We start from the raw sequence: 15,144 nt of genomic DNA, 5'->3' as shown, positions 1-15,144 counted from the left end.
GAAAATAGACTATTGGGAGAGTGTGGGTCGGTCGCCCGTGAAAATAGACTTGAGTGAGTATGTGTGGGCAGGTCGCCCGTGAAAATAGATCAGTGTGAGTATGTGGGCAGGTCGCCCAAGATAATGAAATCATTTTCCTTTTGTTTTCTTTACAAAGCTTACTATGCAAAATTTTGAGGAGTTTTGCTTCGTAAGCATTGTAAAGAGGGGGCATCTGTTGCTACCCAATTTTTGACCCATGTTTTGATATATTTTCAAAAAAATCCAAAAAATGAGAAAAAAAACAATGAAAATCCAAAAAAAATATGTTTTTTTAATATATTTGCGTCATTTTAGCATTTTCAACGTCGTCTAAAAAAGAATTTAAATTTTTAAGGGTCTTTCAAACGTGTTCGACTTTTCACGCGTCGTTTTTAAAAATCATTGATTTTCCGCATCGAGTCGACGTTGATATTGCTCATTTTCAAAAAATTACAAAAAAACAAGAAAAATCAAATTTTACAAAAAAAAAAAAAAGTTAAGGGACCAATGTTGAAAACTTGGTAATATTTTTTGCCTATAAATACTGGTTTCTAACACTTGCAAGAGGGGGGGGCAATTTTGAGATTGGGGGAGAGACAACACAAAACAAAAAACCCTAAACCTAAAAGTGTTTTTTCTCCCCGCAGCCGCTCACCCAAGCCAGCCCCCCCCACCTTTTTGAATTTGTTTTTTTGTCTTCTCCCTGAACCGGCCAAAACAGCAGCCCCGAGCCGGTTTGAAGCTCTTCTTCCCCTGCCATACCCCCTTCTCCTCCTCCCAACAAGAAGCACCACCGAACCAGCCTCACCCTCACAAAACAGCCCTCACTCTCCCTTCCACACCATCACCGAAACTTCTTCCCCTTTCCCCGGTTTTGATTTTTTTTCTTCTTCTGAAACCTGCCGTTCAACCCCTTTTCCTCAGCCGGTCCTCCATCAATAGCCTCCTCTGCTTTCCCCCGATCTCCCCTTTACTTTGACAGAACCGACTCCCCTCACTCTAAGCCTTTCCCTCAAGCCTCTCCATCAACGCCGGTCTTCCCCCAAGTCACCCAGCAGAACAGCCTCACCTCCACCGACCAGCGAACGGGCAGAGTCGTTCTCAGCCTCACAATCCACTCTCCATCTCGGCGGCGCTCCTCTCAGCCATCAACAGTGACGCCCACAGACCCCGATCGGTCTGTTCCTCCGCCTGAACATCGACAGCAAGCCCATCTCCACTGTGGCTTCAACCGCCGGACGGACGACAGAAACAGCAACCACAGCCGCGACCCCTTTGCAGCGCCGCCCGATCTGGCACCCGGAGCAGAGGAGAAGAAGACGGAACCCCTAACGAACTGACCCGGGAAGAAGATGATCTGAAGAAGGAGCAGATCGGAGAAAACAAAAAAAATTAAAAGCAGATCTAAAAAAAAAACTAAAATCAACTGCTTGCTGGGTTTGGGATTTGCTTTGCAGGTCACCGCGGCGACGAAAGGATGATGGGGAGAAGTCGATCCAGCCCCCCTGTTGCTTGTGTTTTTCTTGCGGCGGCGCGTGAACCCACGCGCCGCAGTGACGGTGGCGCGTGGGGAGAACGCGCCGCCACTGTTCCAGCTGATGCAGAAGTCCTTCCCTGCAATTTCTGGAGTTCTAGGGACTATTTTGTAATTTTTAAATTAATTAATGTAATTTTTATTTATTTATTTTGAATTTGAATTTGTATTTGTATTTTGTAAATATGGATGTAAAAAGAAAGAAAAGAAAAGAAAAAAAGAAAAAAAAAAGAAAAAAAAGAAAAAGCAATAAAAATAGTGAAAGTGAATGTCTGTGTTTTTATGTGTTTTATTTTTTTATATATATATATTTTTATTTTTTTAATGATAAATTGCAGATATTAAAGAAGAATTTAATATTTTGATTGGATCACGGTTAAGAATTAATTAACTTATACGTAAGTGATATTTTCTAATTTCCGGTGAAAAGACAATTATTAAAACTTCTTTAACACGTCAAAACCACGAAGCAGCTTACCTCAGGTAGGGTGCGTTAGGGGTGCTAATACCTTCCCTAACCACAACCAGTCCCTTACCCGTGAATCTCTGACAAGACCAGTACATCCGGTTTCCTAGTAGCCCGAAATCAATTACTAGGTGGCGACTCCAACGAATCAAATTCAAACAAACAACAACAATGAGAGAAAAATCGCCAGCCGATGCCGCGCGCTGATTTTTTTTGGGGTGCGACAATTATAAATTCAAAAAATAAACCATGTTGAACAATTTTTTAAAATAACAGTGACTTGTTGAAGAATATTTAAAAAAAATATATCGAGATGAAGATATATTAAATTGACTTGATTTTGGTTAACTTGTTAAATTTACAATCTAGATCATGGGATCATAATAACTTTTAAAAAAATATATCAAAATAAATTATAAAACTCATTTCCTAATCAACCTAGTGAATTAAAAAGGGCAAAAAAACTACTTAAGTTAATAACTTGGGTTAACTTGTTAAATCCATAACTCGAATTGTGAAATCTAGATAACCTCGTGTAAAAAATATAAAGCTCAATTTTCAACTAATCTTGTATTGAATGATGAAATAAAAAAAATCAACTAAAAAACAAGTCAACCCGAGCCAGGATATTAAACTTGTCACCTTGATCCTAAGATCAAGATAAATTTATAAAAAACAAATTAAAAAATTATGAAGCTTTGTTTTTAATATATTCAATGTTCAAGGTTAAAACAAGGAAAAAAAAATAAAATTCATTAGACGAGGGTAACTCCATGAAAAAACAAGGTTAAAAAAAAAAATACGAAGCTAAATTTTCAAGTGGATAATTCCATGAAAAACAAATTGAACAAAATTACGAAGTTCAGTTTCTAAACAACCTAGTATTGAAAGATGTAGTTGAGTAAACAACTAAAAAAAAAGAAGAAGAAGATTAGGTTGTTGGAGGGTGAAATAAAAAAAATATATGTTTGATTAAAAATTATAAAAAAAACTCGAGTCAACCTGCTAAGTCCACGACCCAATAACGAGATCGGGATAATCTCATGGAAAATAAATAAATAAAAAACATGAAATCAAACTAAAAAAATATTCAAGTTAAAAAAGGAACAATGAAATGAACATAGTCATCCCAAATTAATTTGTCAAACCTACGATCCGGATCATGAGAATAAGATAATATCATAATTATTTTTTGTAAATACGAAATCTAGTTTTTAACCAATCCAGTGTTGAAAAATAAAATAAAATAAATAAAATCAACTAGAAAAAAGCAATAACAAATAAATTGGATCAATCAAAGTTAACTTACTAAACACGTGACTTGAGTTAAGAAATTATGATAAATTCATAGAAAAAAAAAAAAATATATGTAAAAAATTTTATTTTCAAACAAATTTAATATTAAAAAATAAAATCAAAAGAAAAAACTAAATTTATGAAATTAACTTGTAATTCAATAAAAAAAACTATGAAATATAATTTTTAAAATAATTTAATACTAAAAGATAAAAAAAAATACAAAAACAAAAACAAAGAAGATCGTTGAAGAGTTGAATTGAGAGGAAAATTAACCTCGACAAGAAAGCAAAAATAAACAAAAGTGATGATAGTCACCCTTTAGTGATTTGCTAGTTTTAAATACATCAGACAAGCATTACTGTTTTTCGAATAACTCGTGTCGTTGTGTAACTCTTGTCTCGATGAGCATGCAAATTGCTTTGTTCGTACATACGCACGCACGAAAATTGTTCAAAATATTTTGTTGTCCAGAACATTCTACCTCACACGAACAATTCAAATAAAATAAATAAAAATTGAATTGAGCTTCAATTACAGCCTTCTACCCCACTATCATTGATAATAATAATAATTAAAAAAAAAATACACGTTGGTTCTATAACAGTTTTCAATTTCATTTTTCCGGTAATAACAATTTTCAATTGACTATAATTAAAAGGTATTAGTGTTTTTACTGATTCACAGTGAAAGGCTAATTTTACTCTTAGTGAACAAGATTGGTTGCAGGAGTACACGAGTCTTTTTCATGGGGCTTGTCAGTAATTATATTAAAATTGAGTGTTAATTAGTAATTTCATGTTTTTTATACAGTATAATTACCGAATAGTCCTTTAAAAAAACTCCCTAGGCTTTTTGGGTTCTTTCCATTTTTTTACGCATATCACTTGCTTCAGTGTCCTTGAAAAATAAACCTTTTCTTCTATAGACACAGGTCATTTTAGGTTTTTTGTTATGATTTATCTTCTATAAACACAGGTCATTTTAGGTTTTTTAGTATGATTTATTTTAGCTCTCATGTGGGGTTAGGGTGGTTTGATATTTTAATATACATAAATTAATTTTAAATGTAAAATGATGGTGCACGTGCCACCAAGTTAGCGTCACTTGCAAATTTTTTGGTGGTTTGTACGGTGCCAACACAACATCGAATACTGATATTCAAGGTGGCATTTGATGTGCTTCACCACCCTGTTATGGTAGGGAGGCACATATTTGCACGCAGAGTGCGGAGGGACATTGATAAAGAGTTTTTTTTCTCTCTTTCTTTTCCCTCTCTCCACTTAGAAAACACATGTTGATCGTTGCTAAAAAAAAATCTAGTTATTTGTTTGTCAAGTTAAATAAAGTCTTCATTTTTTTTATTGCAGTGCATTTAGTCTTGAATTAGTTATTGAGCTGGTTTATTTTTTCAATTTCATTCATTAATACTTTTTTTTAATACAATATTCGATACTCGTTCTTTTAATTGCAATGTATTTGGTTTTAGATCATTTATTAAGTTAATTTTTTTTTCAATTGTATCCCTTTGCACTTTGTTTTTGTATTAGATTTTGATTGTCATTCTTTTAATTATGATGTTTTTAGTTTTGAATTATCTATTGAATTAATTTGTCTTTGGATTTAATCCATTGACATTTTATTTTAACATCGAATATGGTCTTCATTCATTTGATTATTATTTTTAGTTGTTCTTGTCCTTTTCTTAAACGAGATTGTTTTTCAATTTCATCACTTATGCTTTGTTTTTTTTTTTTCATGTCAAATTTGGTTCTTTTTTTTTTCAATTATATAGATTTTTTTAAAATTGTATTTTTATGTCTATCCCTAATTATTTTGGCTAGTTTAGAACTCTACATTGTAGTTTTTGTTTTTTTTTTTTTTGTATTCCCTTCACGCTGTAATTTAGCCTCATGATCCATGTCATAAATTTTAAAGGTTGGATTGATTTCGCTCCAGTCATTTTTAATAATTTTATTTATCATCATTGAGTTCGTTGAAAATTATTTTTCTTTGTTTTTTTATGTTTTGAATTCTTTTGTGAGTTTGATTTTTATTTTTGATCTTGCCTTTCAATTTAATACTGTTTTTTATTTAAGGTTTGACATGATATTATTTGTAGGTTTTGATAACTTTACTTGATTTTGTTTTTAGTTTTGTTTTTTTAAATTTTTTTCATGGATTTCTTTTTTGGTTTTATAGTTTGATTTATAGAATCTGATGATATATATATTTTTTTATTATATCAAGTTGTTTTTTTTTTTTTTACTTTTTTACAATATAATGATAATGCCTTTACATTAATTTTTTTAGCCGCAAAGAAATTGAATCACGCCCGCCAATCTATGTTAACCAAAACTAAACGTGTTTTTTTTAAAGGAAAACAAAGAAGTGGTGATTAGTTTAACACACACAAAGCCTTTTTATTTTTACACATACTATACATGTGTTTGAAATTTCAGTAATAATTATTTTTTAAAATATTTTTTATTTAAAAACATGTAAAAAATATATTTTTTAAAAAATATTTTTTATATTAATACATTAAAATGATATAAAAACATTAAAAAAATTAATTTAAACAAAAAAAAATATTTTTTTAAAAAATACATACAAAACATAATACCAAACACTTCCTGAGTATTGCACTGTCTGCATGCAACAATGACACAGCTGTAAAATATGTATTTGAAAAGTGTTTTATTTTATTTTTTTATCAACACATCACATCATTACAAAATCCTTTAAAATATATTAATTTAATATCTTTTAAATTAAACATACTTTCTAAAAAGAGTCCAACATGTGAAAAGATTATGCTAATAATTATTTTTATAAAATATTATCTGTTTTAATATAAATTAAAATAATATTATTTTATTTTTTAAAAAATTATTTTTAAACTTAAACATTTTTAAAAATATAATTTCCACTGCTTTTCCCTGTACCACAAGTACAAACACAAAAACTCCTGGCCTGTTAAGATGAGAGCGTGGAAAGGGAGTAGGAAAAAAGAGGAAGAAACAATGGCCTCAAAAAAACAAACTGGAACAGGGGCACGTGGGTCATGGGGAAGAGATGAGAGTGGTGGCTAAGAATCAATCAAGAAGAGCTTTCATTACACACCATCTTTGAAGTCTGTGGCCACGAATAAATCGGTGTACCAAAATAAGCCTGCTGTACCAAACTTTTTGACTTTTGTTTGGGCTTTTGGCTTTACACGTGGGCCCACGATAACATTCGCGTGAGTTTATTAATAGTTTCTAGTCTACAGAGGTGATGATAGCTAGCTAAAATCAATAATCAATGTGGGTTGCTATCCTTCATGACCGTACATGCATACTTGTCACCTTACATGCACGAATCACAATTTATTAGAATCTGGTGAGATCTGAATATATGTTTTTCTTTTATATTTGTTCTGCCATGTGAAATAATAGCCATAGTTTTAAAATCCTTCTAACAAGAAATATAAAAATAAGCAAATGTAAAAATCCCTTAAAAAACTATGTTTAACATGATGACCCGATAAAAAATTTAATTGTAATTTCTTTTTTCTTTTTAAATAAAAACGATATTATTTTGCTTTATCAAAAAGAATTGTTTCAGTTAAAACCCATGACTCAAGTTTAAAACCATTGATACACGTCACCATCATCCCTGCTCGTAAATTTATAGCCCCCGGTTTCACCAACAAAGTCTGGAATTTTAGTTTCTATTTAAAAATTAAAATTAAAATTTTTAATATTTTGTTTAAATTAATTTTTTTTTAGTATTTTTAAATATTTTGATGCGCTGATATTAAAAATAATTTTTAAAAAATAAAATATATTATTTTAATATAATTTAAATTAAAAATATTTTAAAAAATAATTATAACTACACTCCCAAACATGCTAATATACTGACTAAAAAATGCACCTTCTCTGGAATTCTTTTTCTCAATCAAGGTGTCCATGCCCACCGGGTTTCCTACGTTCTTGTTGCAAAAATTACTTCCTCTAATTTTAGAATTTGGACAACCCATTTGAGCTCTTGAAAACTGGAAGTCAACAATGTTACGCGAGGATACGAAATTAGATGTAATTGAACTAGACTGGATAGTTGATAAAAATGTTACAAAGATGATCTTTTATCCCATTTCATCTCATTTCACGGATGCAATAAATTATATTTTATTTAATTAGTTAGATTTTTAAATTTATTTTTTAGAGATTATTAATTCATTTAGATTAGTAAAAAATTTATTTGATTATTCATTAACTTTAGAGTTTTAAAAAATTAATTAAAATATATAAATTAATATAGATATCTGAAGTTAAAAAAAAAAATATCTGGCTCTATGGAGAAAGTTAAATATTAATCCTTTACAAACACAATTTGGACCTACCTGTTGATTTGAAACTGATCCGAACAAAGTATTTGTTATAATTATTTTAAAAGACGACCTAATCAATTTAAATAATTCAGTAGATCAATTATTTAAATACATGACACAATTTGGACGTCCCTTGATGCCGGTCAAATCCGCACTGCGTCTATGCCAACGACGAAGGAATTGTACTCGAGTCCTCGTGATTATGCTAAAAACGAAGAAATAAAAACCGAAAAGAAGTTCAAAGTGATTGCTCACAGCGGATTATAATCTTGGCCGGTTCTATCAGTGTATATGTTTTTCTAATTTTTTTTTAAAGTACATTAAAACAATTTTTTATTTTTCATATAAACACGTTAAAATAATAAAAAATATTTTTTAAAAAACATATATATTTTATAAAAAATACACAAACTACTACACTCCGATCTAAAATAGAAATACCGCTAAATCTACTTGTCCAATCAAAAAATCACCACTAGAGTGAGAGTGATCATGTATGATCGTGGAACCCACGTGCCTGGAACCCACGAAGCCGTGGAGTCCATACCCCACGTGTCACACACGGCACTAAATAGCGCGTGCCAATCCTCCATTCACCACCATCACCAACGGAACAAATCACAAACATGAACAGCTCATCCTTTTGGACTCCTCTACCACATGCTGCAAAAACACTCCACTCGGGGCAGCGTTATCCCTTTGAGGGAATACCATTTTATTTTTCACAGCTGATTTTTTCTCTCCTCTCCAAAAGATAAAATTATTTACTGCTTCAGTTTTCTTTTCTTCTCTCTTTTTTATACCATTTTCGTGTCTATTGATCAAACAGCAGCGAAAACAGATTATTATAATTATTAAATAATTGTTATTAATAAAAACATCATAGTTGAAAAATATTAGAAATGACCTCTTAAATGATACTTCTAATAGAAAATCTAAATCTTACGTTTATTATTTATAAATTCATATTATAAGATGAACTTTACACTAATTTACCAAGGAGTTTTCATTTTTTAATTTTCAAATAAAAAATTATTCAATTTTAAACTTACTGAAGGGGTATGAGTTTTTTTCAGTTAAACAATGTTCTCCTTATGGTTCAATTTTTTTTTAAAATTATTCATTTAAAAAATGATAGTTTATAAAAAAAAATTCTCTCAACCGTATATAAATTTTAAAAGAGTTAACATGATAATGAATCCCTGCCGAGTATAAAAAATTGTTTTCCATGACTTGAATAGGGAGGAAACATTTTTCCTTTAAAACACAGAAAGTAAGACGTTAGAGCTAGAGTAATGTGATGTAACTGTATTTTTTTTCAAATATATTTTTTAAAATTTTAATTATTATTTTATATTATTTTAATGTACAAATATTAAAATAATTTTTTTTAAAAATAAAAAATATTATTTTAATAAAAAATACTATAAAAACGCACTAAAAGAATAGCAAAATTAACATAAATTACAAACTTGTAGATTTTGTTTGGAAACGTTATTGAAATTGAGTTTTTTTTTTAATTAATTATTTTATATTTTTAATTTTTTTATATGTTAATATACAAAATATATTTTTTAAAAATTTTTAAAATATTATTTAATAAAAAACACTTAAAAAAAAAATAATAGCCACCACAGTCACTAAATATTAATAGCAAAACAAAAGTAGCAAAGACTTCCTTCCTTCTTTTCCTCTTCCTCGCTGCAGTTTCACAGGCTCAAGACAGCTCCAATTGTCTCTCCACTCCAATCCACTCCTCTCCTCTCCTATACTCTCTTCTCTTCACCATTTAAATCTTTATTCTCTCTCTCCCGCTGAATTATCATGTCACCAACTGCTTAATTCAAAAGTGATAAACTTCAACAATTTTATACTTCCAGGATATCAACAAATGGCTTTCAGATGGAGAAAGGAGAATTAGCAAAAAGCAGAGATTGAAGGGGGAATAAAAATAAAGAAGGAACCTAAATTAATTCTAAAAAACCAGAAATGCGAACGATTTGTGACGTGTGTGAGAGCGCAGCCGCGATTCTTTTTTGTGCAGCTGATGAAGCCGCTCTTTGCCGTTCCTGTGACGAGAAGGTGATTATAGACCTTTATTTTTACAATATTTTTTTTGTCTCTTTATAGTTTTTCCTGGTTTATTTGATTTGATTAACGAGAATTGATTAAGCGAGTTAAGGTAATAATTCTGCTCAAGTTAAAATGGGCTTGATTGGATTTGCAAAATGAATTCTTTTTTGGTACTGGAAGAGTAAAAATTGCCAGTTCCTTTGTTGAGTCTATCAAGTGATGATCTTTTATTGTAAAGTATCAAGCTCTGGATTTGATAATTTTTTGATAGCGGAGTGCAAGTTTCGGTCTTTTTAAGTAGGCATCATCGAATTTGTCATAGTTAAGCAAATGGGTTTCTGTTTGTGTGCTGGAACAGGTTCATTTGTGCAACAAGCTAGCTAGTCGGCACGTGCGAGTGGGACTTGCAGATCCTAGCGCTGTTCCACAGTGTGACATATGTGAAAATGCACCAGGTATGCCGGCCTGCCTTTGCTGATATTTTTGGCCTTTTTCATGGGATGTGAGTTTTTGAAGTTTTTTCAAGGAGTTTTGTTTTTCCTTGTCTTGAAATGTGCATGCAGCTTTCTTTTACTGTGAGATAGATGGTAGTTCGCTCTGCTTGCAATGCGATATGATAGTACATGTTGGTGGTAAAAGAACCCATGGTAGATATCTCCTGTTGAGGCAGAGGGTTGAGGTTTGTCACTCGGAATCGAAGTGTTTTGAGTTTTGTATCAAACATGCAAGAAGCTATCCGAATTAACATTTTTTGTTTGATTGTCTTATTTAGTTTCCAGGGGATAAACCTGGCCGGATGGAGGAGCAAGGACAACAACCTCTTGATCACAATGAAACAAGGAGGGACCAAAACCAGCCACTTAAACTCACAGCTAGAGAAAATAAACAAAACCACAGAGCCTCTCCAGTTCCAATGGTAGAGAATAACACAGATAGCGATGGACAAATGGACAACAATTTGATTGATCTTAATGCCAGGCCTCAGCGGATACATGGACAAAATTCAACTAACCAGGTATCGATGCTCTCAACATCAGTCATACGTTATATATTTATATTTCTTTAAACCACATCTGCATGCATGTTAAAATTCCAATGTTTGATGCTGTAATCTTCATCTTAACAAATTTATGCACTTGCCTTTTATTTAGGAAAATCACGAATCTTCTAGTGCGGTTCCTGTTGGATCCTTCAAAAGAGAGCCTGAAAAGTAAGCAAGGTGTAATCCACATTTACTAGGTTTTAACTCTTAGGTTTTCTTTTCTGCATTTATTATAAAAAATTTGGCATGATGGATAATAGTGTGGAAAAGCTTCAAGTTTCCATTGAAGTCAGTCCTCTTAAACCAACAGTTGTATGGCTTCTATATGCAAAAACGCATTGGACTCTAAATTCAGCTGCTTGTAAAATGGTGAATGTAACCCTCTTTTGCTTAAGTTGAGGTTAAAATGTGCCTCTCCATGCATCAGAATTGAAGATAAACAAATATTGTTTTGGCCTTTTACGATGATCTATGTTTCATGGTCATAATAAGTATACCTAATGTGGGTTCTCAAAAGAACAAAAAAGGTACATCTGTTATTGAGCTGGAGCCTAGCTGAAATTTTCTGAGGTTTTTTGGTTTTTGAATTTTCACCTTAGCTGCAAATTACTAGATACCATTTGAAGGCATTTTGATCCTGATGTGTGTAAAGTGGGTATATATGTAATCCAAAGATTATTTGAGGGGACAGTCTGTGTTGCATGATCAACTGTTTGAATTAGCAGGTGAAAGCAGCAGAATGAAGAGGTTAAGGTATCACACATCCATGACATATGCCTGGCTCCATCTTTTTTTTAACCTATTGTAATCAGCAACCATAACATAGAAGCTTTGAATCTTTAAAAGAAGCATAACTTTGCTGATAATGAATGCTTCCTGTACTGGGCATATAAGTTAGTTGCTTTGCTGAGAATCAGATATTATTACGTTAGATTTCAGAAGGATGCTTGTAATTGAAAAGGAAAACTCTAGTGTGCATATTTGTGATGTTTTCATGGCTGAATGTATGGTCAAGATTTATCTCTCTTCGTGCTGCTTGATTAAAGGATTAATAGCATTTTATTGGCTTTTCCTGGACTTGCCAGCATTTCACATTTTCAGTGAGTGGATATATCTGTAGTTTTAGTGTTCTCATTGATAGGTACTGACATACTGAGTATGGTTGTCTAGTTTTATCTTTATTTGACTTCAGGATTGGTGCTCATTTGCTGATTACAGTCAGGGTTTCACATTGTGGGCAGAATTTGAAAATCTGAGAATTTTCATGTTTCTTGACCCATGTGCATTTGTTCCTCAGTGAGGGTAGATGTGGAGCCTGGCTGTGTGCTGCTGGCAGGTTCACAAAAAGTGACATCCAAGTTTTGGCTTTTATTTAGGTTGTTATTACTTTAGTGGCTGTCACTCGCTTGTCACAGTTTGTGGATATCTACAACTTCTTGAACTAACCAACTTCTAGAACAAAGCTTGTTCTACTTTTCCTATAAACATTTGCATAAAGGCATTGTGTTTTTTTTGCCAGAGTAAGATGCCCTGCAAATGCTAGCTTAAGTTTAAATTAGGCAGTCTGTCTTTAATTTTATGAAAGTTGGAAGCATGACTTAAATCATACCGGTGGATTAGAGAATGGGCAAAGCCAGCAACTGTGATCTGAAGCACTAGTAAACAAATGAACAAACTGACTGATTTTGTTCTGTTGCTATTAAATATTGTTTACCAGGCAGAGTTGCAAGATACTTGTAAGTCTTCGGAGACCGGATTGGCATGTGTTTATATTGCTTGCCAGATTTTGTAAATTATAGCTGAGAGAAGTTGCAGTTAATGCCCAAGAGGAACCTGATAGATTAAAACCTTTTGCTTCAAGTCAAATATTGTTAAATTTTGTGGATCTCATAATACTGCCTGAGATAAGAGCCAAGGCAGATAGTTTATTGCATTAAATGAAGGCCTTTATTTTTCCATTTGATATTCAAGATGATTTGATCCAACTGGATATAAATCAAATCCTTCGAAGTGATTACAAGTAGGAATTTTGGAGTTACTACCTTGAAAGGGAACTTAAGTGTGCTGTCAGTCTAGAGATGCTAAGAAATGGAGGGAAATGATGTTTAGCCATAATTAGATGTTTTGCATAAAATACATGTGATGACAGATTGCCTTGCAGATCAAGTGTTTGATTTTGGAAGCATGCTGTATTTCTCTACCACTTTATTGGAGTTGTAAGAAGCTATATGCCTGGGATTATCAGGTTTAGCTACTGTTGAATCTTGAACCATAAATTTTGAAATGAGCTGCCATCTTCTACTAGCCTGCCTGGGTTCGAGAATGTCCATGTCTGTTTTAGGTGTGTTATATTAATGAGGGTCTGAGTGGCATTGCGATGGTTGTCCACAATGCGAACCGATATTTACGGGTGTCAAGATGGGGCTGAAAACAGCGACCTCTATTAGGTTTATGCTATTTTTCCCATTCACCTTCGTTCAACCAATGAGATTTCTGTTACCTTCTTTCTATTAATATCTGTGTTAGTGCAAATTCATATTGGCATCCATGCTCGTTTGTCCTTTGGATACCTATTCTATCTAAATTTTACAGCCTGCAGGTTAATTTCTTGCTCATTATTTGGGTTTCATTTGGGGAACCATCACTGTAAAGTTTTATGATTTGAAAGCAACTGAAATTGATGTGCTATCCCCTATCTTTGTCTTTTTGATTATTGAAATTCTTCTTGTACTTTGCTGAAGAGTTTTCGCCATCTGTGTATAATGTGGCCATCCCCGTTGTTATCTGTGACTGCAGGTGATTTCGGATGCATGTTGAGATATTCAGTACTACAACCAGCCTTGTAAACTCCTGCAGCATTTCTTGTGGTTAGGCTTTCCTTCCTAGCGCGAAGATGGTGAGATGATATAGCTTGTGTGAAAGAAATAACAAAACTCTTTGTTGGTTAGCATTTGGCTTATGTGCTGGCTTGAGTTCACCATCACCTTCAGGTCCTGAGATTTAAAATTTAATAAAGCACGATTCATTCGAAAGATATGATGTGAAGCGACCTTCGGACCGGAGATTATTATTTTGTTTTTTTGGTCAGAAATATATACAAAAATCCACTTTAAAAAAATAAATGATCGATGAAGTTTATGATATTTTTTAAAACTAACAAGTTATAAGCAAGAAGCATGCTAGAAAGGAAAAACCGACATCTTTGTCTTCATTTCAGTGTCTATTGAAACCTCAATTTGTCTCGCACCAAATCTTTGAGTGCGAGAGGCGAAGCTGGGATTGTGATCAATGGGAGTTGTAGTTGATTGAATTCTATGACCATCTCAGGATTATACAAATATACATATGGTTGACAAAGGAAAAAAACATCCCCATTTCCAAAGATCTTCATCGCTGTAAGTAACCTCCGATGATCTGCAAAATTTTATTTGTCTTCAAGGACAACTATCCTGGTCCAAGAATCTGAGATGCTATGTTCGTTCATCAGCCATACCTCCATAACATCCTGATGAAATATATAAGCAAGATAGCAGAGATACAGGGAAACCCCTAAAACCCAGATATTCTTCAAAACGAAGGCGTAATCATTATCAACAGAGGAGAAGGCAACGATATCGATGTGAATTGCTCGCTTTGAAAATGAAATGCACATTTTTTCTCAACTCCTTCGTGAACAGCAATACGATGAAGAGATCCATTAACAAATAGTTAGGTTATAATGATGGAAATGGAAATGGAAATGGACAAGCTGCTAATTAATTAGTTTGATCCGAGATTAAGAGATACTACATGCACATATGTTGCCGTGTTCTTGTATTTGATTAATTGAATTTAATTTCGAGACTAGAGATTTTTCTCCTAATTAATTAGTTTTCAGTTTTCAAAAGAGTACATTTTCTCAATAAGATATTTCTAAGAAAAAAAATATTTTTAATGTGATTCTTTTTTGTTTCTGAATTAATCTTTACACAGCAAACTAAAGTTATGTTTAATACGAGTTTTACAAATTGATTTATTTTTTTATAATTTCTATCTCAAAAAAAAGTCTTTGGTATATGCTTGCTTATACATAACTTTTAAATTTAATAAAGATGTCAAAAATCTTAATATAAATCTTGATTGAATTAAAAGTTAAAACTATTAAGTTAAAAAGTTTTAACATAAATGAAACAAAATCTTGTCAGGATATCTTTGTTTATTATAAATGATGATAACAATAATTGTATGAATTTTTATTACATGAAAATCTCAACAAATCTTTGACTGAGCAAGTTTTGTATGAATTGCTAATTAGAGAATGATTCATCACGTTGAAGTTCAAACATATACATAAA

General features: G+C 32.2%; 1 protein-coding gene across 2 annotated transcripts; it reads left to right on the top strand.

Moving 5' to 3' along the window:
* The first annotated feature begins 9,357 nt into the window (after nt 1-9,357).
* Nucleotides 9,358-13,844, top strand: LOC118058972 (B-box zinc finger protein 19). 2 transcript variants are annotated; one of them, XM_035071785.2, is made up of 6 exons: nt 9,358-9,777; nt 10,127-10,223; nt 10,332-10,447; nt 10,541-10,783; nt 10,920-10,987; nt 13,607-13,844. In XM_035071785.2, exons 1-5 carry the CDS (start codon nt 9,685-9,687, stop codon nt 10,980-10,982), a joined length of 612 nt encoding a protein of 203 aa, XP_034927676.1. In that variant the 5' UTR covers nt 9,358-9,684; the 3' UTR covers nt 10,983-10,987; nt 13,607-13,844. The 2 variants fall into 2 exon arrangements, with proteins under 2 accessions (XP_034927676.1, XP_034927675.1); XM_035071784.2 differs by having other exon boundaries at nt 9,360-9,777; nt 10,920-10,978.
* Nucleotides 13,845-15,144: the final 1,300 nt, after the last annotated feature.

Source organism: Populus alba, chromosome 9 (assembly GCF_005239225.2).
Source record: "Populus alba chromosome 9, ASM523922v2, whole genome shotgun sequence".
Lineage (NCBI taxonomy): Eukaryota > Viridiplantae > Streptophyta > Magnoliopsida > Malpighiales > Salicaceae > Populus > Populus alba.
This window is presented reverse-complemented; position numbering and strand designations above follow the sequence as displayed.